General features: G+C 40.9%; 1 protein-coding gene across 2 annotated transcripts in view; it reads left to right on the top strand.

Moving 5' to 3' along the window:
• Window positions 1-27,073, top strand: part of PLA2G4A (phospholipase A2 group IVA) — an 85,449-nt gene that overhangs the window by 37,040 nt on the left and 21,336 nt on the right. For both annotated transcript variants that reach the window (XM_054211870.1, XM_054211871.1), the window contains 7 exons: window positions 3,662-3,810; window positions 7,512-7,625; window positions 10,937-10,974; window positions 13,118-13,259; window positions 20,263-20,399; window positions 25,102-25,324; window positions 26,657-26,771. In XM_054211870.1, the coding sequence (XP_054067845.1) occupies window positions 3,662-3,810; window positions 7,512-7,625; window positions 10,937-10,974; window positions 13,118-13,259; window positions 20,263-20,399; window positions 25,102-25,324; window positions 26,657-26,771 (918 nt within the window). The remainder of the gene's footprint in view (window positions 1-3,661; window positions 3,811-7,511; window positions 7,626-10,936; window positions 10,975-13,117; window positions 13,260-20,262; window positions 20,400-25,101; window positions 25,325-26,656; window positions 26,772-27,073) is intronic.

Here is a 27,073-nt window from a genome sequence, read left to right as displayed (position 1 = left end):
AAACTCTTGATTTTATTTTTTAGTGTGAAGGTGGGGTTTGAGTTACACTTGTACCTAATTGTCAGGTCATATTTTGTTTTTCCTGAGCGATACTAAAGGTGCCTGGTCCCTCTATTTCAGAGCGACTTCTATGCCTTCATGTGTGAAGCTCTTTGATGCTGGGAGAAGTGTGGTGGTTTAGTGGCATGGACATGTTGAGGCACTTACTGTAAACAGTGAGAGTGTCAGGAGGAGAGGAAAACAGAATCATACCATTATGGCGGTGCATGCGTCTATTTGCAAATCTTCCAAGTTTTCCGTTTGCAAACCTCACCAACTTTACCTACATTAAAAAGTTGAGGTGCATTGCAGGTAGCCAGCCTGCAGATTCTGAAGGAGTCATGCGAATGCTTGAGCAAAGAATAGGAGGCTCCGAAAAAAAACTTCCTGTGTCCTGAGGAAGAAATACAAACTCTTACAGGTTGTTCTTTTGAAAAGTCTGTGGTTGGTATTTCAAGTAGGCTGCTAACATAAAGGCAATTCCACGACAGCATTGTCTGTACATAGATAATTCTCTCATATTGATTACACTCACAAAACATCAGCTTTTGACCCATAAACCATTTCATAAAGATGCTTCCTTCTAAAATCAAAATATAAACAGTAGCAGTGATCAAGCTACTTTTCACTTACATTTTCAAATTAGTTTTTTTGAAAAACCTACCTGGCAAATCAACTAGCAAAACCACAGACAGGAGCAAATACATCAAAGCAAAAGGATATAGACTTTATCTGTTTGATAACCTTAATGTTTTGAAATACATTAAGTGAATACTTTTGTGTTACTTGCCAGATTGCTGGTAGCTAATTCTTGCTCCCCGACCAATAATAGGGAGTAAGGTTTTGATTAATAGAGTATAGCTTATAGCAATAGCTTAGAGCACACAGTCTTCCAGTATTTTTCCTCTTCATCTGAAGAAGCAAGTTATAAAAGAACAGATTTTCATTTTTGTAATTGAAAGTAGCACAAAATAAACTTTCAAACATGAAAGGGCGGATGATTAACTCTTTGCCTCGGGTTAAAAAAGGCAATAAAGGCAGGGAGTGGGGGGGCGGGCTTGGCAAAGCTGAGTAACGACGACTGATTTTTCTAAGTTTAGTTGTTCTTTGCCTTGGGTTTAGTTTCTGTTTCGACACTTGGTTGGAGTCGGCCTGTGAGGAAGTTAGTAATGGCATCTGTGTGCCAGCTGTGTGGTGGGACAGGGTTTCCACAGCCTTTGGGATTTTAATCACAGATAGGAAACCATTTGTTGTTTGTGTTTAAAATCAAAAATTAGAGTTTTGTAACTTATAGCTAGGGCCGATCACATAAAAAATTGAACGCAACGGGAAGCACTGATGTTTTGCCCAGGACACTCTTCAGCACCGGTGTTTTGGTTAAAACCCCAGCTTTTGCAGTTAAGTTCAGCCTCTTGGCAGAGCAAGTCTGTAGGGTTTACTGCCAAAGTTGTGCTCTGTATACAGACTTCCCGGATGAGATCTTGTCACTTCTGATTTTGGTAGATATTTTGCTCCTCAGTTTCAAGGGGCCTTGACTCCTTTCTGGCAAAATTTTGTGTAGTAGTTCAAGGGAGCTGATGTATTGACCTTTAAAGGTCCCTTCCAACCCAACACGTTCTATGATTCTATTCAGTAGAAGCTGGCAATTAGTTACATCTGCCAGTGGGAAAACAGATTTAAAGAACACTTGGGGGTTGATCCTCATCTCCTGACTTTAAATGAGAGACAAGATCAGACATAACGTCTTAGGAGCTAATAAAGATTGCTATATCAGGCTTTCCACACTGATCCCCAACTTTAAATAGCTGCTTGTTAATTTTCCAGGTAGCAGCATGACCTGCCAAATGGTAGCAATTAGCTAAGCCCTACAGACATGGAGCGTAGTGTAAAACTCCATAAGGAGTTTTAGGGAGTGTTGTGGCAGTCCAAGGAAATCCTCACATGGTGAAATCTTTGAATCACAAAGTCTGTTTACATACAAAACTGTAATTGAGGGAGCCTGAGTCCAGGATAAGATTTGTTTGCTGTCCCTAAAGTTTCCCTAGCTAGAAGAATACTTAATTCAAAGTATAACCCTTGCACGTTATTCTGCATCTCCAGAGAAACTGGAAGTACTTTGAGGGTGAGTTCAGTATCTTTTATTTACAGCAATGGCATCAGAAGGCACATTGGGTCTGGCCTACGTTCCCTACTTGAATTGCCAGGAGGCCAAATGTTAGGAGTTTGGATTCCTTTCTGCCCTGGTACACATACAGAACCTCCTAAGTGGTTTCAGAAAGCCTTTTTTTGTTGTTGTTTTGTTGGTTTTTATCCAAAAGACAATTTATTCCCATTTGAAAGTATCAACCTTTTTTTATTTTATTTTGCCTTTTTCTTCCTTTTCCCAGATGAAATGACCATGTGGTTCTGGACCTCTCCATCTCACTGATAATGTTATATTGAGATCCAAGAGTACCTAAAAACATTTGGCTTTGTTGGAAAAAAAGTATCTTTAGACTTAAATGGTGTAGAAGGAGGAATGTTCAGCCCCATTTTACCTAGTAACGGGTTTTAATCTCTTTCAATAAGAGACCTTTAAGGAAAGGATTCGTGTTTGTGGTGGGTATTGCATTTGCTTGAAAATTTGTCACTAAAGCAGAGGACAAACTTTAAAGAGAGGATGCTGGAAACCACAGCAGAGCAGGTAGCTTTTCATGATCACCAAACCCACAGAAATAGCTTCCCATGCTCTCCCGTGAAGCATCTGAGCAATGTTTCTGAGAAATCTGTAAAGGACTATATCAGCCTTGGCCCAATTTGACAGAAAAAAAAATATCTATTGGATAGAAAAAACCTCACTGGACAGAAAAAAAATCACATGCTTTAACCGGTTGGAGAGGTAGAATTTTTACAGCTGTCAACAATGCATTCTTTGCTCTCAGGAGTGGCTATTGTTAGACACGAGATGAGTTTTATCAATGTCTGTTTGTTTTTTCCCAGTGCTAATTCTGATTAGCTATAGTTGGCATATGTTTCTTATTTTTGGTTAGTGTTCTGCACAGGTGTTATTCGAATATCCTGTGTAAATAAGCTCTTGGTTCTGTAGTGACCTTCCCGAAGCTCTGGTGACCAGAGTGGCTTCAGAGGTGAAGACCCGTCCTTACGTTGTGGTTTAGCAGTGACTGGTTCCCTTTGGGACTGCCAAACTAGCAAAGGTGAAAGAGGATCCAGAACTGTATACCAAGCTGCTGCTTTTCATTAACTGAAGACTGCTTTTGGGGAATACTTACTTCTGTGACACAAGCCAAAGTAATTAAAGGCTAGAAAGAGAGGAAGGGGTAAAAGGTCTTAAAAATAATTACCACTGCCGGGTAGAAGTATACATATTTCCGATCAGCTTCAATCAGTCCCACTGCCATTCTGTTTGTTCAAGGCTTTTCTCCTCCACTCTTAAAAGCATAATGTCGTCTTCTTTTTGGGTTAATATCATTGTATCATTCATGTCATTATATTGATGTAATTTATATAATTGAATATTTTTCTGTCGTAGACCATGAGGTGGTCTGTGGTTTCACATAATTGCATTGACTATTACAACCCAAACTTGAGTTTTGCATACTTAAACATCTGTTTTGCTCTGCAGTTGACACTCCAGATCCCTATGTGGAGCTGTTCATCCCATCCGCCCCTGATTGCAGGAAGAGAACGAAACATTTCAATAATGATGTGAATCCTGTGTGGAACGAGACCTTTGAGTTCATTTTGGACCCCAACCAAGAGAATGTTCTTGAGGTAAATCGTAGAATCATAGAATGGTTAGAGTTGGAAGGGACCTTAAAGATCATCCAGTTCCAACCCCCTGCCCTGGGCAGGGACACCTCCCACCAGACCAGGTTGCTCAAAGCCCCGTACAGCCTGGCCTTGAACACCTCCAGGGATGGGGCAGCCACAGCTTCTCTGGGCAACCTGGTCCAGTGCCTCACCACCCTCACAGGAAAGAATTTCTTCCCAGTATCTAATCTAAATCTCCCCTCTTTCAGTTCAAAACTGTTCCCCCTCATGCTATTGCTCCACTTCCTGATCAAGAGTCCCTCCCCATCTCTCCTGTAGGCCCTCTTTAGGGACTGGAAGGCTGCTGTAAGGTCTCCCTGGAGCCTTCTCTTCTCCAGACAATTACATGGCTGAGCTGCATCTGTGAAAATTGAAGTTGTACAATGTCTGTAAGGTTAAAATAACAGTAGCTTGTATGTGTATGACATCTGCTGTCTCAAGATTACAACTTTATTTTAAACATTAAAGGCCGGTTTTTGCCTTTAGGTGTGGTGCTAAGCAAGAGGTGTTGTACAAATTGTATTATTCAAGGAGTAGCCTTGAGAGTCATTTTAAGATATGCCTCTGAGTCATCTCTTAGACTGCTGCTGAGGGCTAGTAGGTTACAATTATTCACATCAGCCATAAATTATTTTCTCCTTGCTTCCTATACTGATTGAACTGTTATGGGCAGTGAACAGGCAGGGACAAAGTCAAGTCTCTGCCCATTCCTTGCTTCTCCCTGAGGAGACGGAAAGCAGAAGCATGGTTGTGTCTCCTCTATGCCTGGAGCTAAGGGCTGAGCAGCCCACCCAGTGATGTTTTGGGTACTCTTACTTCGTGTGCAGGCTTGTTGACTAAATCACCATTAAGTCTCAGTGTGTTAAGCCTTTCTGGATTGTGTACAAAGGGTGAGTGTTAAGTGTAACTATTTTATAAGTGGGCATGGCAAGCATTTAAGGTAATCTATAGTCCTTTGTTAGCTTGGTTCTTCATAGGGGATGGCCCTAATATGTGAAGTCTTCTCACCCAAGTTTACAGAGAGCCTGTCTAAATTGGCCAACTGGGACAGAGGCTAAAGCTTATGAAGCTTTTCATTGAGGTAGGAACCATAATCTCTTGATGCTAAACTGTTCAAGGTCTGAAAATTGAATTGTGCTTCCTGCAAGGCTCCCTGTGTTCCAGGGGAGAGGAGTAGGTTCTACAGCTCGGGGAGGAAGAATCCTATGATTAGCTCAATGGAGCATGAAGAACTGTCGTATGCATCCTGCATAAGAGAGAACAATACTAGGGAATTCACAACGACTTCACTACAGCTTTGCAGGAAGCAGATGACCCAAAATAGTTTCCACCAGCTGGTCAGGTGCAACAGTCATCTGGGTTGATTCTTGCTAAATGTTTCGGTTGTAGACATGCAAACCGGCCATAGGAAACTTGAGAAAAGTTTGAAATCTCTCACTTAGTACTTGAATTATAATAGCAAGTCAGGCAAATCGGCGTCAGGAATTAGAAAGAGGAATGGAGTGATTCTGGCTTCTTTGCGAGAGAGCATTTGTGGAAACAGGAAGAAGTAAAGAAGAACTTGGTTCATCAACCTGCTGTTGTTGCAGTATGGGAAATAAAAAATGTTTCGATTTCACCTGATAAAATCTTTGTGGATTCTAACAGAAGTCCTGGGGCACAGAGTTTTACCCATCTGTTTGCAGATCCTGTGCTCTTTTGGAAGATCTGCAAGAGCTACAGCTGGCTAAATAATTGATGTGATGTGTTGTAGCTCTCATGGTCTTCAAAAGATGAGCATATTGGTAAACTGAGGAATAGGAAATGATAGTTAAAATGTGTTAAATAATATGTTAAAATGTGAAGAGGTTGAGTGGCAAGCCATTGATTTCTTACTGTTCCATGCTCTCAAGTATTTTTGACCATGTGGAGGCCTGGGTCATTCCCTTCCTTCTGTGGTAACAATGCAACTAGCTCATTCCCCACCAGGGTGGGAACCCCCAGTTACTAAAACATACTTTGTAATTTCGCTAACACTTTGTAAGGTGTTTCTCAGTTTTTAGCATGGTTTTATCCAGTCATTATAAAGTACAGGATTTTATGAGCTCGCATGCTGTGGATTTCCAGCACAGCATGGCCATAGCGTACTGCCAGGTTCTGCGAGTCTCTGTCTCCTCCAACAGAACACAACAAGACTGATTATAAGTAGAATTTGTAAATGTATCTTTACAATAAGTAAAGGCTGCTGGTGGTTTCTGAGACACCTGCTATAAAATTCCATGAAAAATGCCTGCAAAGAACCTGTGATACCATGTAATAATGTGGTATCCATTGTTAATTGTGGACCTGGTTGATATATATATTTGAATACACATATATGTGTTGTTCATCGGAAACATTCTTTTTGACATGAAAGGTATAGTCTTTAGGTTAAAACTGATACTTGCCTTCTGCCATTGTTGTGTATACACAGTCATGCAGTGTCCAGCAGAGCCTTTCGATTCCGCATGGTGCCATGTCAGAATTCACATCTGTGAAACCACCTCCCAACCCAAAACCTCTTTGAATTCCCAAGATCACACAGACTCCACCATCCTCTCGACTCCTCAGATTATTTTAATCTAAATCTTTAACTCTGTCCCAAGTGCAGTTGTCAAGTTTGCACTCTGAAGTGTAAGCAGCTCTCCAAAATCCCATTAAGAAGTTTTTGCTATTGCTGTTGGTTTTAAAAAACAGCCTGCAGAGATTACAGTAATGGTCATAAAGTTCTGCAAGGAAACAGAACGTAGATGCCATTAAAATTATGAGTTCTGTCCTAAAATACAGTTCATGATTTCAAAGGGTTGCTTGTGGCACAGGATGAAGAAGATTCTTTATAGCTGAGAAGAGGCTGAACCCAGATGTAGCAACTATTTATTCAAGTGATTCTATCTTGATTCCATTTGTTTCATGCAAAAGATATAGTCCAAGCCACAAACATATGATATTTTAAAAGATACAGTTCCACAAAGTGGAAAAAAATCGTAAGCCAAATGAGTTTGGAGAACAACACAAACAGAAAACCATGCAAATGGTAATTTGAAATTCATTCTGAAGATCTTACTTGAGAATTGGAAGGCTGCCACTGAGAAAAAAGCCTACTTGATGTAGACACACATGGATTAGAGCAAAAGCATTGGACAGTGTTCTGCGGTATCCACATACATCTTTGGATAGTATCACATTTTGAAAAAGTACATGCTCTAACATGGAGAGTATGAGAAGAGACTTGAAGATCTGGCTGGATACAGGGAAAAGCTTTGTATAATGTGGAATGCTGCACATTTTGCCAAATCGTTGCTATAAAAATCTTGGTCTGTAGGTACAAGACTAGGATGTATGGATTCTGCCTTCACTGAAAAGTTGCTATACGTTTTTTGGCATATCACATTTAAAACTAAGTGTGGTGTGGTGGGTTGACCTTGGCTGGACACCAGGTGCCCACCAAAGCTGGTCTTTCACTGCCTCTCCTCAACTGGACAGGGGAGAGAAAATAAAACATGTCTGTTGGCATTGGGCGTTGACTAGATTGGGTTAGGCCTATTCCTGTTCCTTTTTTTTTTTTTTTTACTTTAGGCATACTCTGTATGGAATTAAAAAGGGATTTATCAAAGTAGAATTGAATACATGTGTATCTTTTCTAGGTTACTTTGATGGATGCCAACTATGTTATGGATGAGACTCTTGGCACATCCACATTTCCGATATCTTCTCTGAAACTGGGAGAGAAGAGGGAGGTCCAGTTAACTTTCAATGATGTAAGTTGCAATATTCATTGCCTTTGGTGCAGCTTTGAACATGATGGAAAGCTCTTAAAAGAGCACCTGAGCTGAGAGACCCAAACTATTGTGTAGACCAGGACACACCACATCTCCTTTGTCAGGTGTCTGAATTCTATCTGTGCCATGTTCTGCTTGGATAAAGCTTCTTCACAAATCACTAGAGGATGGTGCTTATAAAGGCTAAGTGATGTGTCCTAAGGACTCATGGAGTCTGCAGTTACTTGAGTATTCCCTCAGACACTTTATAGAATCATAGAATTGCCTAGGCGGCAAGGGACCTTTCAGATCATCGAGTCCATCAACCTCACTCTGACAAAAACCATCACTGAACCATATCTCTAAGCACTATGTCTGCCCGACTTTTAAATATCTCAATGTCTTTTTTGTGGGGAGAGGCCCAAAACTGGATACAGCACTTGAGGTGGGGCCTCACCAGTGCGGAGTACAGGGGGATGGTCACTGCCCCAGTCCTGCTGGCCACACTGTTCCTGATACAGGCCAGGTTGCTGGTGGCCTTCTTGGCCACCTGGGCTTTTGTTGAAGCATAAGAAAAACATTTGGCCTGCTCTTAATGCCCCTCAGAAGTAGATGTTCCTGGATGAAAGGAAATCCCAGACTATTTCTGATCCCTCAGGACCACCTCAGGACTATGTATGGATGTGTTTTCTTAATATAGAGCTAAGTTTTGCATTCAAGAAGGGGTTAGAATATATCACGGAGGGAGTAAGGGTGGCAGCCTTTCAGTCAGGGAAGAGCTGAATATCTGGGGGCAGGGGACGCGGTATCTCAGGTGGGGACTGGTCTCTGCATACCCTGCTCTGAAGTTCGTTTTCTAAGTATTCACTGTTGCCCGTGGTTAAACACAGAGTTCTGGCCTAAAAGCACTGTATTTATCTTCTTGCAGTCCTGCTGAGAGGACAATTAAGAAAAACAGTGCCACCGAATGCCTTACTGTCCCTTCTGAGAGAATCCTCTTTAAAAATCTAGTTTCAAACTTCCTCTTGTTAAACCAGTTTCTGCACTACTTGATTCAATTAACTTTAAAGGTCTTTGTTAGCGTGAGAGGTTGTGCAGAGTTTGCTGGTCAGTGTGTTACCTCTGATACTGATGCCTGTGGCTTCCGAAAAGCTAACAGGAATTCTTTTATTATTATATGTTTCACTTTCAATGACCGGCTTGTTGGAACACAGCTCTAGTTAACATGCAATAATGCAGTAATTGGGTTATTCTCTTTAAACGTGTATACAGACCAGATGGAGTTAGTTTAACAGGGATTGTCTGCCTGCACGGTAACTCCTGGAAATTGTTGTTAAATCTGTGTGTAACTGAGCTCATTCTGCACGTATTAAATACTAGAGTAACATATCACAAGCCATTCTGAACATAATTCAGTACTTGTAGTTATATCCATCACATCTGGTTATCTTTATATTTATCGTATGCATATACCATAGGTATAAATGCTGTCTGCAGTTCTGTTTTGGGATATGGTTTATTATACGATGAGAAGTCTTGATTTGTGACTGCTCTGCTCTTTTCCATGTGGTGTAACTTTAAAAGTGTGGTTATAGCACGTGACTGGTTAAGGCCTATTCATTGGAAATCAGAGTGTTTCATATGTAATATTTAGCATTTAATCAGGCGTAGGCTTATGGCAGTTGGAATTTTGAGATGGTCTTTTTTTTTTTTTAAGTTACTGCATTTTTTTAAATTTTCTGCATATTTATTTCACTAAGTGCTTCAGTAGCTCTTGGGCTTCCACAGCGTGGGCTGACTGCAGATACCTGATTTTGCCAGGCACGAGGTGAGGTAGTGAGAAAGACCTGATGAATACATTTTGAAAACGCAGTTTACAAAGCTCATGCCAATAATATAAGGCCATACCAAGTTACAGATATGCTTTAATGTCTCCTCAGCACTCAGCAAAGCTCGGTAGAGAACATAGGGGAAAAAAAAATCTGAAACTTATAAGCAGATGGTAAGGGAACAGCAAGTCAGGTTGAGCCCAGTGTAGACAATTTGTACACAATGAGTATTCCTGAGATTTCTGTGGCAATCTGTGTAAGGTATAGAAAATGTCATGCTAATTCCCTATTGGAACATTTCACTTCAAGCATTTATTTAATACTTTTTTTTTTTTTTTTTCAAACATTGGATCACTGCATGGTTTCTGAAGTGCTTTCTAAATTAATAATATGTCAGGTGCTGGAATAATCTAATTACTACCCTGTTATTTCTTTGCCTTTTCTTTCTCTCACAACCCTGTTAATACGCTTAATACACTGTTAATATGCCAGAATGGTATTGGCCTTCTTGGTCCCCTGGGCACACTGCTGGCTCGTATTCAGCCAGCTGTCGACCAACAACCCCAGGTCCTTTTCCACCAGGTAGCTCTCCAGCCACTCTGCCCCCACCCTGGAGTGTTCATGGGGTTGGTGTGACCCAAGTGCAGGACCCGGCACTTGGCCTTGTTGAACCTCATACCATTGGCTGTCCATTCTGTCTTAATTCTAGCAACTTGGTACTCTTGGATTTTGCCTAACACCCAGTTGGTGCTTTAAGCATCACTTTTTAACTTTTTGCCTGCATGCTACCCCATGAATATTCTCTGAAAGGCTGAGGTGACCAAGCCATAGCTGATGGGTCAGGTAGTTCCATGGGGTCTGCAAGTGAAACCACTACATGGGGACATTAATTAGTTTACTTGACTCTTTGAGAAACTTGTAAGCAATCACTCTTCCTGTTTGATAATTTGAGCGTATTTAACTCTGGAAAGACCCTTGGGGTGGCTCATGTGGAACACAGAGCAGTCCTTCCCTTACAAGACTTCGTTTCAGGTACCAGTTGAGTACGATGTTTACCCGGTGAACTGGGAAGCAAATAGCAGATATACTGTGGCTGGCAGGAGAAACAAAGGACCATAAATGTGTGAAGACAATTGGATCCCTTCAGGCCAAAGATGAATAACACTGTCAAAAAGGGATTGTTGGTGGAAGAAAGCCAAGACAGTGGGATCTGATGAATGAATTAGATGAATGAAAGTCAGGACCTAGCAGCGGTTTCCTGTGTGTTCAGTGCTAGGGGTGTATTTTGGAATTGCATTGTGTGCTTTTATTAAAAAAGTTCTGTAGAAAAGAAACTCATTCGTGTATTTCAGAGATGTCCTCCTTTTTAGAAATAGTAATTTAAAGAAAAATTGTGGCAGTAATAGTTAATGTCCCAGGTGTGTTTGTGGTTTTTTTCCCCTCCGTAAGTGGTGTAACCATATTTAAATATTCCTTGTTTAGGTCACAGAAATGACTTTGGAGTTGTCTCTTGAAGTATGGTAAGTATCTCATATTTTAAAAAAAAAAAAAGGTGGAAAACGTATTAGCAGCAAGGTATTTTTTATTTTACTCTGTTTGTTAGCATTTTCTTAAAAAGATGTCAAGTGGAGTGCAAAAAATCCTTGTTTTGAGATAGAAATACCAAGTACAGTAAAGCCATGAGACTTTAAAATTGAAGATTATTTTCACATTATAATTCTAGCATTGACTTAAACACCATTACTTGTGCTAATAGGTGTTCACTTTCCAAATGTTTGCAGGAACGAGGCCATCATAAATGAATTTCTCATCCTGGTTTATCTTAAGTGCTTTCCTTTTCAAGGGCTTTTTCCTCTAATAAACTCATAGCCGTCGGGTTCAGCTGTTGTCATTATTTTACCTTCTCTGGTGGTGCCTCCATCTCACGTTAACTTTCAGCATATACGGATACTTATTACAAAGCTGTCCCTGGGGTGTATTTGAATGGTAATAGCATGCTGAAGTCAAAGGTGAAGTAGGGCCAGGATTTCACCATGTGTAAAGCGAAGTATATGCCTACCGGGTTTTCTTTCCTTTTTTTTTTTTTTTTTTCTTCTAGATTTCTTTCTCCCTCTTTCTTAGCCTATCTAGGTGAAAGACCAAAAATCACCTTGAGGCATAATCAGAAAAATATCTTTTAAGTCTGAAAATGAATTACTGAGAACAAGGCATTTAAAGAGTCTTTTTTTTTTTTTTCCTGTAACTATCAATAGCAGTGCTGAGCACTGTAACTGTAAATTTAGAACTCTCTCATAATGACTCTGGAGACTGACAAACATCCCCCAGGGATAATTTCTGCTCACCGTTTTGTCCTAGTAGGCTCGCGTGTGTGGGTGGTCCTTGAGACCACCCCTAAAGGTTCCGGGGCTTGTACATTAGAAGTATTCCCTATTGCTGGCACCACATGAAGAGGAGACGCTTGGTTCTGCCTTGCTGCTCTTAGGCAGCAGGCACTGAAATACGTTAAACTGGAGGATCTGATCCAGTTCTGCTCTCTGGACATGTAGATTTTGGATTCTGCATGGACCTGTTGTTCATGGCATCCTATATATATATTTTTTCATGGAATGTTCCTTCTACGCAGTCTTTTTTTCCCCTTTTTCTGAATCACATTATTTTATTACATAATAGTTTTTAAAAAAATCTGAAGAATTAGTATCTGTGCCTAAATAGATCCTTTTCACTATTGTATGCTTTTCATAAGGACTCTTGAAAATGCTGCCTTGGAACCAACATGTCGAAGTATCCACAAACATTTTTAGCTCATCCTTGTAAATTGGGAATATAGTGTGGCAGGTAGCAGAATGAATCTGGGTGCTGCTCCTCGCTGCTGCCGGCTCGAGGCAGTGCTGCTGGGAGGTTCAAGGCTCAAACCCTGGGAACGACATCCAGGCTCAGGGAGTGATCTAGGCCAAATTCTTCATCCTGCCTTGATACCTGAAATGAGAAAGGGAAGCTGAAGTTGTAGCTTTTATTTAAGGCATTGAGGTCGTTCTGCAGCCCTATGTACAGTTTTGAGCACACAATGTGGAGGGAAAAGCTAGAGAAAAAAGCTTTTTTTCTGTGGCCAGCCAGTACAATTTGTGATGAGATCTATACGGTTTTTGATTGTGAGACTGAATGGATACAGAGATAAAGTTACCCTTTCCTCCCTTAACATGAACCTCTGACTTAAGAAGAGTATATGGTGGTAGGAATGGGTGAAAATGATTCATTGCAGTTCTTTGTTCAGTGGATAAGCAGAGAATTCAAATTTCTAGACTGTAAATTTTTACTGTATGTGAGTGGTGAACTCACTCTATTTTAATTTATTTATTTTTTTTTAAGACCACATAATACACCACTAGAAGCTGCATATTTTGTGTTTGGTTTTCACTAGTGTGAACAATCAGGTTTTTACATCAAATGCACGTCTTAAAAGATGCAGCATGCCGTTGTTCTTTGCGTCCATCACTCCATGAAATCAGCTGATGCAACTGTGTCGCATGACTAATCGTCATTTTATTTTATTTTATTTCATCCTTTGTAAGTTAATGAGAAATTTACTCTTATTTCCATTCATTTCCCTGGGTGATACTTTTAATTCTGGTTTGAATTATGCCTTTTGTCTGTTTTGCAATATAGCTCTTCAACCGATCTCCGGTTCAGCATGGCTCTGTGTGATGAGGAGAAGAAATTTCGGCAACAGCGAAAAGATAATATCATGCACAGTATGAAATCATTTCTGGGAGAGGAAAACAGCAAGAACTTGACCACTTCCCGTGATGTAAGTTTGGAGAGTTCACATCAAGATTAGTATCACCTTTGGAGTCCTGCCTTTGTCTCTCAAAGGAATGAATCAGATGTATGAGGTAGAAGGGTTCCATGTAAAGGCAGATGGCAGAAGCAAAAAAAAAAAATGCTTTTTCCTCTACGCGTATGCTATATTTAGGCTGGAGAATAATTTTTCTTGTGCTCTAGATTTCTAAAGTTTAAGGAGACAAAATCTGTGCCAAAATGAAGCTGTGCTTAAATAAGATAAACCCATTATGTGCAAAGGGACGATACTGTGTGAATCCCATTGTGGTATAGAAATCACAGCTTTTCATTTGCACCTTAAACAAACTGCTGTAACTTTTACCTGGTTCTTTATTGTTTTAATCCTTAGCAGGGTGTGCCTAGGTTAAAACTGGGCAAAGGAGATAAATCCCTGCTCTTTTCATTTTGCTCTGATTCTGAGTTCTGTGCTTTGTGCAGGTGTTGGTTCTGAGCTGAGAATGGCCTTGGCCTTCGTGTCTCAAAGATTAGGCAGGAAACGAGCTGGTTTAATGTTAGAGTCAGCTTAGAAATTATTTTCTTTCTTTCCTTTCTTCTTTTCCTTTAGCCTATTTTATAGGATTAGTATTGGGAAGCTTATTTCTTGGAGAATGTGAGAAACGGCAGCTTTCATTGACTCGCTGGTGCTCTGTGCCGAGCCAGCGGAATGTTAAGCCAACAGATCCGGATGGAGCGATGGTGGGTTGGGTTCCATCAAAGTGAGGAAGGCTGCTGAACCGTATTGACCTTTTCAGTGATTTCATAAAACACTGCATTACTTGGAGTTAATTAAGGATACGCTTGGTACAGCTCCACTTGTTTTGTAGTAGCTTTTCCATCCTCCTCTTTCTTCCTTGCTTGTTCCCTATCTTGTTCTGCTCCTAGAACTGTGACAGGAAGATTGTCATGTATGTGGGGACTGTCAAACAATGAACAGAGGCAAGAGGCAATGAATTAGTTTGGGTCGGTTAATTTATTGATAATGATTCCTTTTGTGCGTTTTTAGTAGAAGCAGAAAGTGACAGTCTTTTCCAGAAACTGAGAATTCCTTCTAAATTTCTATGAAGTTTTGAGCAGGTGGTAAGTGTGTTACTGTTGTAAACTTTAGAACTCTCTCTTGTATCGTAAAATGTGCTTGTGCAGCTTTTTGAGGAAGAGGAAGGAATTTGACAAGTGTCGTACGTATTTTATTTGTAGTGATATAAATTGTGCATATTGTGAAGGAACACTTTCAAGGTTCTTTAATTTCCTGTTCAATTAGTTTAATCTTAATACATGCGAACCTTATGAGAGTCGATACTTGTGAATGTGGCATTGGTCTGATCTTCTGCAGCAGAACAAAGTCTTTCCCAGCAAGGATGCGGATATTCTGCCAAGATCCAGTTAGAACTGGAGTGATACTCAGCGCCTGAAGTGTCAGTTCTATGCAGGTGGTATGTGTGCATGACTTATTGTAAACGCTGGCTAAGATTTCATATTCTTTTTGTTGTCATCTTCCTTTGCTATCCCTCGCTGTCTCAAATACTGAAATTTTATCAGTTAAACTGCATCTTCCAAGACCAGACAGTAATCTCTAATTGTGGGCTTATCAACCCTAGTAAGGACTGAGGTAATGTGATCCTCCCCTTTTTTGTGTGCCAAGTGTGTATTTCTAAGCTGACTTGTCGAAATTTTTAGCTGCTTCTAGCCATGAAAAAAAAACCCTTTTTGTTCAAATTAAAATCTAGTTTTGTCCTTCTAGCCTGTTATTTCTACTTTTATTGCTACAGATGGAAGATAACAGGAGCAGGAGGATTTATAGGATGTTTGTAGCCTTAACGTGGCATCAGAAGTTGGGAGACATAATGAGTATTCTTAGCTGCCTATGAGTCATTGTTTAATCTTAAACAAGTCACTTTCTCAAAGTTCACCTAAGTTTCTTCAGCTGCGAATAACAGCACATGTGCCTTGCAGGGATGCTGAGAGACTTTAATACCTGTGAAATAATTGCACATCCCTGCATGGGGAAGTGACTACTTCCAGATTTCCTTACTTAATCTTGAGGCACATTCTGAAAACGCAGAGGATGAGATTTCTCATATCTGTGTTATTGCTCAGGTTATTTTTATAATTTTTGTTGCTTTAAACAAGTTTCTAAAAGTACCATAGTCAATTAAAGAAAGCATATAGTTCTCTAAAACGAGATTTGCAGAACAATTTTTTGATAATCCCCTGTGTAGCTCCTGGCAATTTTTTTTCCCAACAGAGGTATTCTTGTCCAGATCTTGTGCACCGTGTTTCTAGGGCATTTGATTAAAACCATCTGCACCACTCATTCCCAAACCAAGATTTAATATGTTTTTGCTTTTTTTGCCAGATTACTGGAAAATATGATTGAATTGCCTTTTTCAGAGCTCGATTTTCATAGAATCATAGAATTGCTTAGGTTGGAAGGGACCTTTCGGATCATCTAGTCTAACCATCAACCTAACTCTGACCCTGTTTTTTCTTAAACATATCTTATTTCCCAAATCCTTTTCGTTTTTGTGCCTGGCTTGGAGATGAAGCAATTAGTGCTTGTTGAGATGAGGTGCCCGTTGATCGAAGTGGAACTGTGTGATGCTGAGCTGCTCTACACCATCCATGGGTCCTAGAAACAGTACAGATGTATTGACTAAAGGCTTCACCAGCGTTGTTCAGTCCTGTTGAGTGGAGTTTGTTTGGATGATACCTAAACTGGTTTGTTCAAAACTAGCTTGGGTCCCCCAGCATTGTGCCGTGCAGACCAACCATAGGAAAAAGGAAGCTATGCTGGCACGGCCTTTTGGTTGTTCAGAGCAAAACTACAGAATTCAATTCACATTTTTGCTGTTGACTCACCGCATCACTTTCTTGTGAGTCACTTACCCTTTTGGTCTAAGTTTACTAAGCCGCTGGAATGGCTTTAGTACCTCTGCCCCAGTTTTACTGGTTGCGTATGAAGGAGTTGGGGTTCAGAGTGCCTCAGAGAGTGGCGTGCGTCAGTACACAGAGGAGTGTGCCTGCCTTGATATCCTATCTTTTCTCCATTCGTTCTCAGTCCTGAGGTGGCTTCTTGGTTCTTTTCCCTTTGTACTCTGTCTGCAGCTACTCCCCCCTGCCTCTGCCCTGTATATCCCAGAGGGCAACTTGTGAGGTGATGGGTGTATGTTAACTTCAAATTTTATCATGTCTTACCCTTAAGTGTTTTGGAAAATGAATTGCAGCTAAAAAAACTGCTTAAACAAACCTACCTACTTGTAAGTGTGCTTTACCTTCCTCTGCAAAGCAGGAAAGGGCTCTTAACCTCCGTCATCTGACTTATGCCTACAAGTCAACTTCTGTTCAGTTGGCTGAAATAAATGAATGGAAGTGTGCAGTAGATGCTTCTCTTCAGTTATTTTTTTCACCATTTAAAAGCTTTATTTGCTGTGGGAAGCTTACTTAAGCTGCTGCCCTCTGCTCCAGAGCTCCTTAGTGGAATTTCATTTCTGGCAATAAAGTAGTGATTGCAGCTCTTCGTACTTGGCTTTAGTATTGAGTGGAAATGAAGATATACTATACATCAACCTACCTCTTGGTGTACCCACCCTCCCCGAGAGCAGGAATCTGTGAGTCCCAGAATCCCTGTGGATTAAGGATAGAGGCAGCGTTTGCAGTCAGGATGGTAGTGACTCTTCTTGACATTCTTTGTTGAGTGTCCTTATGGATTTCTGTGTGTCCTGAAGAAAACTCAGATTTTCCCTTGTGCTCATGCCACTTCACCGATGAATAGATTTGTTGAATAGTGGTGCTTTGGAAGCATTCTTGCATACTTTTTCCAGGCTTGCACCTGCAAACCACTGTCTTCATCCTGTTGGGATTTGCCTGTGTAGGTTAATTAGGTAGTGTTTGTAAAGAGCTTTCAAAGCCTAATGTACATTATTAAATTTGTGATTAGTAATACGGCTCTTCTCTTCAAAGCAACTGCTCCGTTATTGGGGTGTTGGCGTAACACAATAGGCATGTGCTAAATCTTTACCTTTGTTTTGTCATTTTTTGATAGATAGCTATCTCTGGAGGTGCATGACGAATGCTGATGCCAGTAAATACCTGTGGTTTCTATTACTAAAGCTTAACGCTTAGGAAGAAGATAATCAAATAGTCTTACAGCATCAAGAATTAGAATTTTTTGTGGAATGGAAGCCTCGAGAAACGTCTGGACTGACTTGGTCATTGTGCATGGCCATGTCCCTGTGGTGGTGCGTTCTCAGTCCCCAGAGCAGTTTAGCGGCTTGGACCGTGGAGTCTGCAGAAAGCAACTGAGCTCGGTAGTCATGTGGCTCCTTTTCTTATAATTAATCCCATCTATTGGCACCTTAAATTGTGTTTCAGTGAAATTTTTGACTGATGACCAGTTTGATCAGATAGGGGCTTTCTGCACAACCCTGTCATTCTTTTTACACTCAGTAACAACCGAGAGGTTGTTACCTTATCACCACTGAACAGTGGAAAATTCTTCCAGGTTTTGGAAACTGGGAGCCAGATGGGACCTGTGCTTAGGCTAAAACACTTGATGGGTAGCAAGTAAATTTAACTTCTGTTTGTTCTTATTTATTTATTTTTATCTTGTGTTCTTTCTAGATACTTGGGGAAACTATGCAGTGGAAGGAAACAGCTTTGAAGTCAGGGCTGGGAAGGCTGGGAAGTAAGAAGCAAAGAAATATAAAATAAACGCCCTGCAGATACATTTCAGTATAGTGTCACCTGTAACTGGGTCTGCTTTTGCTCGCTTTGCTGTCTCTTGGAGCTGAGTAGGTGTGCAGATACGCATATAAAGTCTCTTTACCTCTCCTGTCATTTTTGCAAGGTAGTTGTAAATTTGAGACTGTTGACATGCTATGTAACATCAGATGTTTTTATTATAAAATGTGTTTTTAAAGCCCTAGCCAAAATATTATTTGTCTCTCTTCTGTTTCTGATTAGTAACTTACGCTGCTCTTGGCTTTGTCACAAAGATACAGTTTGGATTAAAGCTGGTGTTTGGATTGCTTTAAAAATTTCTGTGGTCTTGTAACTAAATAGTTTATTTAATAACTAAATTTCATATCATCTCTATTTTGGATTATGGGGAAGAAGGACAGACATTATAAAATTCTGAGTATATTTTTATTTAGAAATCTTGCTACAAGTGGAGACTTCTTCAAATAAATTCTAATTCTTCAGATACCAGGCAATTAGAATTCTAAGTATCAGGGCATTGTGGCTCTGATACAACTCACTAATGCTGAGACCTGACCTGGTTTATTCACCCAATCTGCAGACTTACTGGTTGTATTTTAATGTCTGAAGCTGTGCCACAAATCTGTGCGAGGGAACTGACCTTGAAATTCTATACGTTATTTCAGTAGACAGGAAGCTAAGGAGGGTCATAATGATAGTATTTGACTTTCACTATATATATGTATTTTACTACTCAACCTGAAGGATCAGGAAAACCAGCCATTACCTTTTGTACCATGCATTCCTCCTGCATTTGCAACATTTGCAGCCTTTGCTCACTTAGGTCCCCTCTCATTGAAGTTAGTCTAAAGTCTTTCTCATTAAATTAGCAATTCTACTCATGAAGGTGCCCCTCGCTCAGTTGGTCAGGTGGGTTCTTTGTTTTTCTATGGACTATCTTCACAAGCAAGCAAGGCTTCATGTTCAAAAAGCCAAGGTTCTCACTAGTGACACCTCCTGAGCAGCCTGATAGCATCTGCTTGAGCCATTCTTACAGACTGTAAATATCAAGTCGACAGGCAACAGCCCCAGGTGCCTGTGCCCTTCATTCTTGCTCCAAGAGGGGGCAAAGCACCTCTCATCTCCTCAGGGTTTCCTCTGCTTCTGTCACTGTTGCCTGTGTGGATGAGTAGTGAGGAGTACCATCTGGAAGGCCAGGTGAGACTCAGCCATTTCTCCATGCCGTCATGGATCTGGAGTCTGGGCAAGCAGCAAACCTCCCTAAACAATCACTCTGGCTGGCAGGTTGGCCTGTGCCCCATAGAAGAGGGAGTCATCAGCTGCTGTCACTTGTCACTTTCTTATCTGGTAACCTACGATGTCTGGTACGAAAATCCTTCCTGAGAGCATTTGTTCCTTCTCTCTCTGTTCCTTCTCTGTTCCTTCCTTCTGGCTCTGAAGCGCGGTAAAGAGCTGCAACTGGAAAGGGAGACTTCTCTCACTGCTAGAAGGAGCAAGCTTCCAGCTCCCCCTCTGCTGGGAGCTCGTGCTTTCTTCCTGCCTTTGTATCGCCTCAGCCATACCTTCCTTCTTGCCCACGCGGCAGCTAGGCACATTTAACTTCCCTTTATAGCCCTGTGTGCCAGGTGCTTTCTTACACGGCATCTGTTTGCACCTCCTGGTTGCTAATGGTCCCTAGGTACAAGATAATAGGAAGGAAGCCTGCCCTGCCCCTCTCTGAAATTTCCACCTTGGCAGACAGAACCTCTCATGCTGCTGGCTGGTTCCTGGCTTCCCTCGCTTGTGATGGGCAGTGCTCTCCTCCCGTGCTGCAGTCCAAAAGGACTTCTGCCATCCAGATCTTTGGGAAGCAGAAGGGACCGAGTAAATGACATACCAATATTGTACATCACTCTTGGACCCAGAGAACCTAAGAGGGACAGGTAACTTCATGGGTGGGATTATGCTACTGCCCCACTCTATACACAGTGTTTGAAAGTTGTATCTCAGAGTGCTTTATTAAAGTATTTTGTCATTCTTTTACACATGTACCACTGAGAGACTGCAGAATACCTGCTTTTTGGTTTGTTAAACTTTTGTGCACGGGTTTAGAAAAGCATTGGTTTCTTCTCTGCTCTGAGGATCTCTGGATGGTGACCTATTAATTGCACAAGGCTGGCGTGTTTGTCCAGTGGTTGATGAATAAAGTTTATTTGGTACTTTCAAGTCTTTATCAGAATTAATGTGATGATATGCTGCTGTTCTTATCTATGCAGGTGCCAGTGATAGCGATACTGGGTTCAGGAGGTGGATTTCGTGCCATGGTGGGGTTTGCTGGCGTCATGAAAGCACTTTACGAATCAGGAATTTTAGACTGTGCGACTTACATTGCTGGTCTCTCAGGATCCACGTGGTAAGGGGTTTTTCCTTTGTTTTTCTTTTGTTTTTCTTCAGTTTTTCAAGAATTTTCTTGAGCGTTGACTTATTTCTAACGTTATAATTTACAGCAAACTTTATGCATTACACTATTAGTAGAGAAAAGACACACAGAGCCAGCAGTCTTGCAGCAAAGCAGGTCAGTGGAGCAACTCTGCTGGTGGAGGTGTTTCCCAATGCCTGGAAGGGTGAGACCAGCTCAATCTCCAGGTGACCTGCCCAGGAACTTTCATAGCAGGCATGGATGGAAAGAGGTGTTACACACCTGCACCCATGTTTCTGTATCAACAGTTGATGCTGTACATACTCAGGGACTGTAACAGGTTCTTTCATCTTGATAACCAAAAAATGAAGAATTCAAGCTGTTGGTATAAATCCAAAGTATTTTTTATGTTGCTTTATTTTTCTGATGAAATGGAAAAAAACCCCAAAAAATCCTTGCGATTTGAAGGTGATGACTCATTCAACCCAAAATGGATTGTATACTCTTGGGACACTTTTCAGAGATTCTCAAAATCACGGCAATATCTTTTGCTCTGTTTTAGACTCAGTAGTCCCCGTCTCAGTGGGTTTGCTGGGGATGTCTAGGACCTGTTCACTGATTCTTTCTTAGCATAAGCCAATTTGAGCAGATGTGTTTCAGCTTGTAGGAAAGAATACACTGACTGCCATGCTGCAGGGCTTCCTGCTATGGATTGCCACTCTTTAATTTAGAATCACAGAACGGTTTGAGTTGGAAAGGACCTTAAAGATCATATAGTTCCTCCCACCAGACCAGGTTGCTCAAAGCCCTGTCCAACCTGGCCTTGAACACTTCCAGGTTCCACAACTTCTCTGGAAATTACATCGCTTCTTAAAATAATTTGTTAGTCAGATCAGATGGGAGGAAAGATCTTCCCAGATGTCTCAATTAGAAAGCCCTCATCAGGTTAGTTATGATGTCGTCCTGTCTGACTCAATGAATTCTTCAGCCCATTAACAGAAACGTCACCAGGAGAAAATCAGCCTGATGTCACTGTGTGAAAGGCACTTTCTGGGTGTTACGAGCTCAGGGCTCCGGAGGCAGCAGAATGCTTTGAAGCCCAGTATTATGTCTGCCTCAACCACTCTTCTGAATGAGAGTTTTCTCTTCTCCCTGACCAGTGCTATGAACCTGCAGCCTTTTGTTGTCTTGGCTTTTGTAAAAATTGTCCCAAATTACACTTATTGCAAATGTTGAAACTATTTGTTTTGATGTGTCTTAAATGAAATGCTGCAACGTATTTAAAAGCTGTGTAACTTTCATCAAAGACATCTGACAAATTCAGTCAAAATTTCCTAACTGTTTGGGCTCCTTAACACTGCATTTTTTTCATTAAGTGAAAAATTGCAGACTTTTTGTGGTCTAACTTTAAAACTTGGGTTTAATGGTCAACGGATCAGGTTGCAGTAGAGGATGTTACATCTTAAGAAACTTTTTAACTTTTCAAGGGAGTATCCCAAATGTCACAAAATACGATTTTATCATAACCAGAATTTATTTGTGTACCAGTTTGAATACTGGAGCTGCATCTGAATCCAGTTTAGGGCCACCTAGTATGAGAAAGGTGTTGACAAAGTGGATTAATTCCATCAGAGTACTTCCGCAGCAAGCAGGGGACTGGAGCAGATGAGACAGTGAGGCAGTTCCATTCATTTAGCCTTGAGGAGTAGGCAAAGGTGGTGGTGGTGAGAGATCTTACTGTTATCTTCAGCTGCCTAACGGGTAGCTGCAAAGAAAGCGTTCTTTTTGGAGACACACAGAGGAAGGACAAGGGTTAATGGCCGTAAGTAACAGCAAGACAAATTTGATGAGCTATTAGGAAAATTGTTTTGCAGTGAGAGTGGCCAAGCAGTGGAGTGTATTGCCGCATCTTTATTTGATTGGACTGGGTAGAATCATAGAATCATCTAGGTTGGAAAAGACCTTTAAGATCATCGAGTCCAACCATAAACCCAGCACTGCCAAGTCCACCACTAACCCATGTCCCTCAGCACCACGTCTGCCCGTCTTTTAAATACCTCCAGGGATGGTGACTCCACCACTTCCCTGGGCAGCCCATTCCAATGCTTGACAACCCTTTTAGTGAAGAAATTTTTCCTAATATCCAATTTAAACTTCCCCTGGCACAACTTGAGGCCGTTTCCTCTTGTCCCATCACCTGTTCCCTTGGGAGAAGAGCCCGACCTCCCCTGGCTACCCCCTCCTTTCAGGGAGCTGTAGAGAGTGAGAAGGTCTCCCCTCAGCCTCCTTTTCTCCAGGCTGAACACCCCCAGCTCCCTCAGCCACTCCTCACCAGACTCGTGCTCCAGACCCCTCACCAGCTCCGTTGCCCTTCTCTGGGCCCACTACAGCACCTCAATGTCTTTTTTTTTATGGTGAGGGTCCCAAAACCAGACACAACACCTGAGGTGGGGCCTCACCAGTGCCCAGTACGGGGGCACAATCATTTACCTAGTCCTGCTGCCCACACTATTTCTGATACAAGGTGGGGTGCTGTTGGATAAGGTGCCATCCTCTCTATCTGACTCAGTACATGCTTTGTGCGAAAGTAGAACTTGACTGAACAAAGACCTGAGCAACCTGATCTGACTTTTAAGTTGGCTCTGCATTGAGCAGGAGGTGGGAATAGAGACCTCGAAGTTCCTTCCAATCTAAATTACAAGTTTATATTAATGTCTTAGTTCTTCGAGAGTAAGGGAAAAAGACTTTTTTGGAATAGCTAAATATAAATCAGCATGGAATCTGCCTGGGATGAGTTTTATTCCCTGGTTTAGCTCTAAGGAAGCAGATGAATTTTGGTTCTGCACATTCTAAGGAAATACTCTAATACCAAAGTTGTTAACTCTTTTGGAATAGATAATGATCCGTTCTGTTCCATGTGGGTTTTTTTTTTTTCAATTATTTTTCACTTGCGTGAAGCTTCTTCCCCTCTCCCAGCCTGGATAGAAAGCTTTCAGAATGCCAGAAGGTTTTGAAATGCTGGAAGTGTGTATGAACTAGAGTAAGTTTCTTTTTCAGATTGAACTATGAAAGGTTCTCGTCCCTGGAACATACGGGTTTTGTCACTAGAGGTTGGGGGGGCAGATTTATCACTCTCTATTGAGAGACCTGGATGTACTTTTATCAAATTTGCGAAAAGTGGAAGATATCTGTCTGGATGAAGAGCAATTGAATAGTGCAATGCAGTGTGAAAAAAATGTAGCCCACGTTCTGAAAAGATGTCGGTCAGCTGGCCACAAGGCCCTTTTTTGGAAACCCCAGGTGTGAATACATAGTTGATGTAGTGTAAACCTATACAATCTGTATTAAAATAGCAAGATTATCTGAACTGATTCGATCAGAAACGTATGTTGGAAAGATTTGTATTTAAACAAATTTGCTTTTGCTGTCTTGGTGGTGTCACCTATTCAGACGTTCCTTGCTTGATGAATAACTAAGTTGACACTTTGGCACTCCCTTCCTTTTCTTTTTTTTTTTTTTTTTCCATGCAGTCTATTACTTGAGAATAATGCTGCTTTCTTTTTTCTTTTTCTGAAGGGTGGAGAATTCCTTCTCTGGAGGGAGAGGCAGGTTTTCACTTGTTCACTCAGATGCATACCTAACCTCGGAGCAATGCATTTACCTCCCGGATTGTTTCTGTTGTCTTGCTTCAACCTTGTACTGAATTCTTCATCCTGCATTTTCCCTTCTCTGCTCACGTGGGAGCTTGCTGCTGTGTGTGTTCCACCCGCGGCCTGACGTGCACGCTAAGCTTTAGAGGCTGCGCAAGGACTAATGAATCAAGTTCTTACATCATGCGTGTGACAGAGTTCACCATGCTGTCAAGTAAATTGCTGGGCAGTGATCTCAGGGCCAGGCTCAAACAGTGTGTATGTGCAGAATTATGCCTGCAGCGTGGTATGTATACCTGAGCCAGCTAATTGAATAAATAACAGTGAAATGAGCGGCCAGTAGATTACGACGGCCTATCTTGCGTCTTCACCCATAGTGCTACTTAAGCCAGCCAAGTGCAAACCACAGTTGTCTGCATGCGCGTCTGAACTCTGTTTTGAGTAAACAAAACTTCCGTTTCCAGAGTTACTCAGTGACAAAATCAAGATTTGCCTGATAGGCCTCTTCTGAATCCTCGGAGTCAATTAGATCTCTGCACAGGTTGCACTTATTGTGCTTCATCTTCCTATGAAAACATCTAGATCCTGGAAAGCATGCTATATACTAATATATTTTAGGAATTTTTGAATAGTGATAATGAAATGGAGAGTGACAGAGAGCGAAAGAACTGCATGTATATGCTTACAGGGCCTCCTGTCTGCCACATTTATGTATGCTGTGACAACTCGAGAAGCTGTATTTTCAGCTTATGGTGATTCTGTGCATTGTCCCTTGAACAGATAAATGAGCAACACTTTAATCTTCTACATCATACGCATTATGGAAATGTATATTGAGTGTTAGATTGTATGCTTACACTTAGAACAAACTGCTTAGCTTTCTGTGCCTTGAGAAAAAAGAAATGACAATTTACTGTATAAACGGTGAGTAGATTAATCCGATTTAATCAGTAATCGTATCAAATGATTTATGAGCTTATTGTGCGTTTCAGGCAGCTGACATCGAACACGGCTTTGATACTTACAGAGCCTGTTTTCTATTGCAGGTACATGTCAACTTTGTATTCGCACCCAGATTTTCCAGAAAAAGGACCAAAGGAGATCAATGAAGAATTGATGAACTCTGTGAGTCACAACCCACTCTTGCTGCTCACTCCTCAGAAAGTCAAACGCTACATTGAAGCGCTGTGGAATAAGAAAAGCTCAGGACAGCCTGTCACCTTCACAGATATCTTTGGAATGCTAATAGGTGAAACACTTATCCATAATGTGAGTTCATTTTTTTATGATTATTAGAGTTGTGAAACTATTGCGTAATAACCACTGTTGCTAGGGTTTTTTGAGATGACCTTGGTAACATTTAACAAGTCATGTTTAGCAATAGGAATATTTAAGATTATAGCTGTGCAGATACTGGATAAGAAACTTGTAAAATGCTTTCCTTGCTCTGGGACGTGTTTCTGAATGGTGCTCATTTCTTTAAGAGCTAGGAAAGCATAATGCGTTCATATGCAATGGAAATAAACTCAACCGCTGGGTACTTGCAGCAAGCTCTTAGCATCCTGTATCATCTGTCAAAATTACTGCTCAAGCAGTTTGAACAAAAAAAATCTGAAATGCTGTAACCTCTGCATGCACGTTTCGCTATAAGAAGAGCAGCATTTACTTAACCAAATACTGATTTCAACATGTGAGATCCACATCTCTTTCTATTATTGGTTGTTTTTCTGAGAAATGAGACAACAGCAGGGCTTCATATTGTTGTATTTTATTATTGACAAATCCGAATGGACTGAATCAGGCACACAGACTTCAAATGAGTCAGGTGAGCAGAATTTGGATTAGATCTTATCATAAGATTGAAATGTGTTAATAGATGTGCAGATGTGTTTTATACACTGCCATCTTTCACGGACATACGTTGCCATTAGGTTTTAAACACTCAAAATACTGAAAAACAGTCAACACAGCTTTCGGTAACTGTGATATACAGGGTAAGTTTCTGACAGTGAAGGGATATTAATGATCCTGTGATGCTGGTTACAAGTCCCTCTTTACTAAGGAGTTAAACACATGCAGATGTTTAGCTTAAATCTGAACCTGACACAATCGGTGAAAACTGGAAATAAGGCTCTTGGTTATTCACAGAAAATGAATTGAAACAGCATTGTTTCAATTCATCAAACATCATAAACAGCATTGAAAAACACTGAAATTGAAAAACATTGCATGATCGTTAGTGGTGATTCTGCCTAAGAGGTTTTTCCTCGTTTTCATCTTTTACAGAAGCAGGCGGAAAGAACTTGCTTTGTCCAGCAATACTCTTTTCTTTTTGGCCAGTTATTTTGGATTCTACAACACATGCTTATTTCATCTTCCCATCATGTCTTCTCCCACTCCTTCCTTCCTGAGCAGTGCAGTTAAAAGGCATTCAGGCAGATTAATTCCTTTTACAAAGTCGTCTTTGTTCTGTTTTTCTTGGAAATAACAGAGTTGGTTCATTTTCCTTCTCTTTGAGGACTTCAGGGAATGAGTAGCCTCTCGAATACCAGCAGGCCTTCATAGGATCTGTTTGGACATAACGTCTTTCTTTTCATGCAGAGAATGGACAGCACTTTGAGCAACATGAAAGAGAAAATCAATAATGCGCAGTGTGCTCTCCCACTCTTTACATGTCTTCATGTCAAACCAGATGTCTCAGAGCTTATGTTTGCAGGTATGTTGTCAATCTCTGTATTGAGTCGCTTGTGGAAAGAAGATAAAACACGTGGCTGACAAAAGAAGCCTATTTTTTTTAATACTTCTGAGAATAATTTTACCCTGCCTTGGTACATGTATTATTTAAATTATTAGTCTTATGGCAAGGGTTAGGAAAGAATTTGCCATGATACGAAATGTTCTTCGGGTCTTAACAAAATTTGTGTTGTTACGAACTGAGTACAGGGAGATTTTAATTTAAAAAAAGAATAGGAAGTTGTGATGTTGAAGAATTTACCAAACAGGCTCATCATAAGGTCT

Source organism: Rissa tridactyla, chromosome 8 (assembly GCF_028500815.1).
Source record: "Rissa tridactyla isolate bRisTri1 chromosome 8, bRisTri1.patW.cur.20221130, whole genome shotgun sequence".
Taxonomy (NCBI): Eukaryota; Metazoa; Chordata; class Aves; order Charadriiformes; family Laridae; genus Rissa; species Rissa tridactyla.
This window is presented reverse-complemented; position numbering and strand designations above follow the sequence as displayed.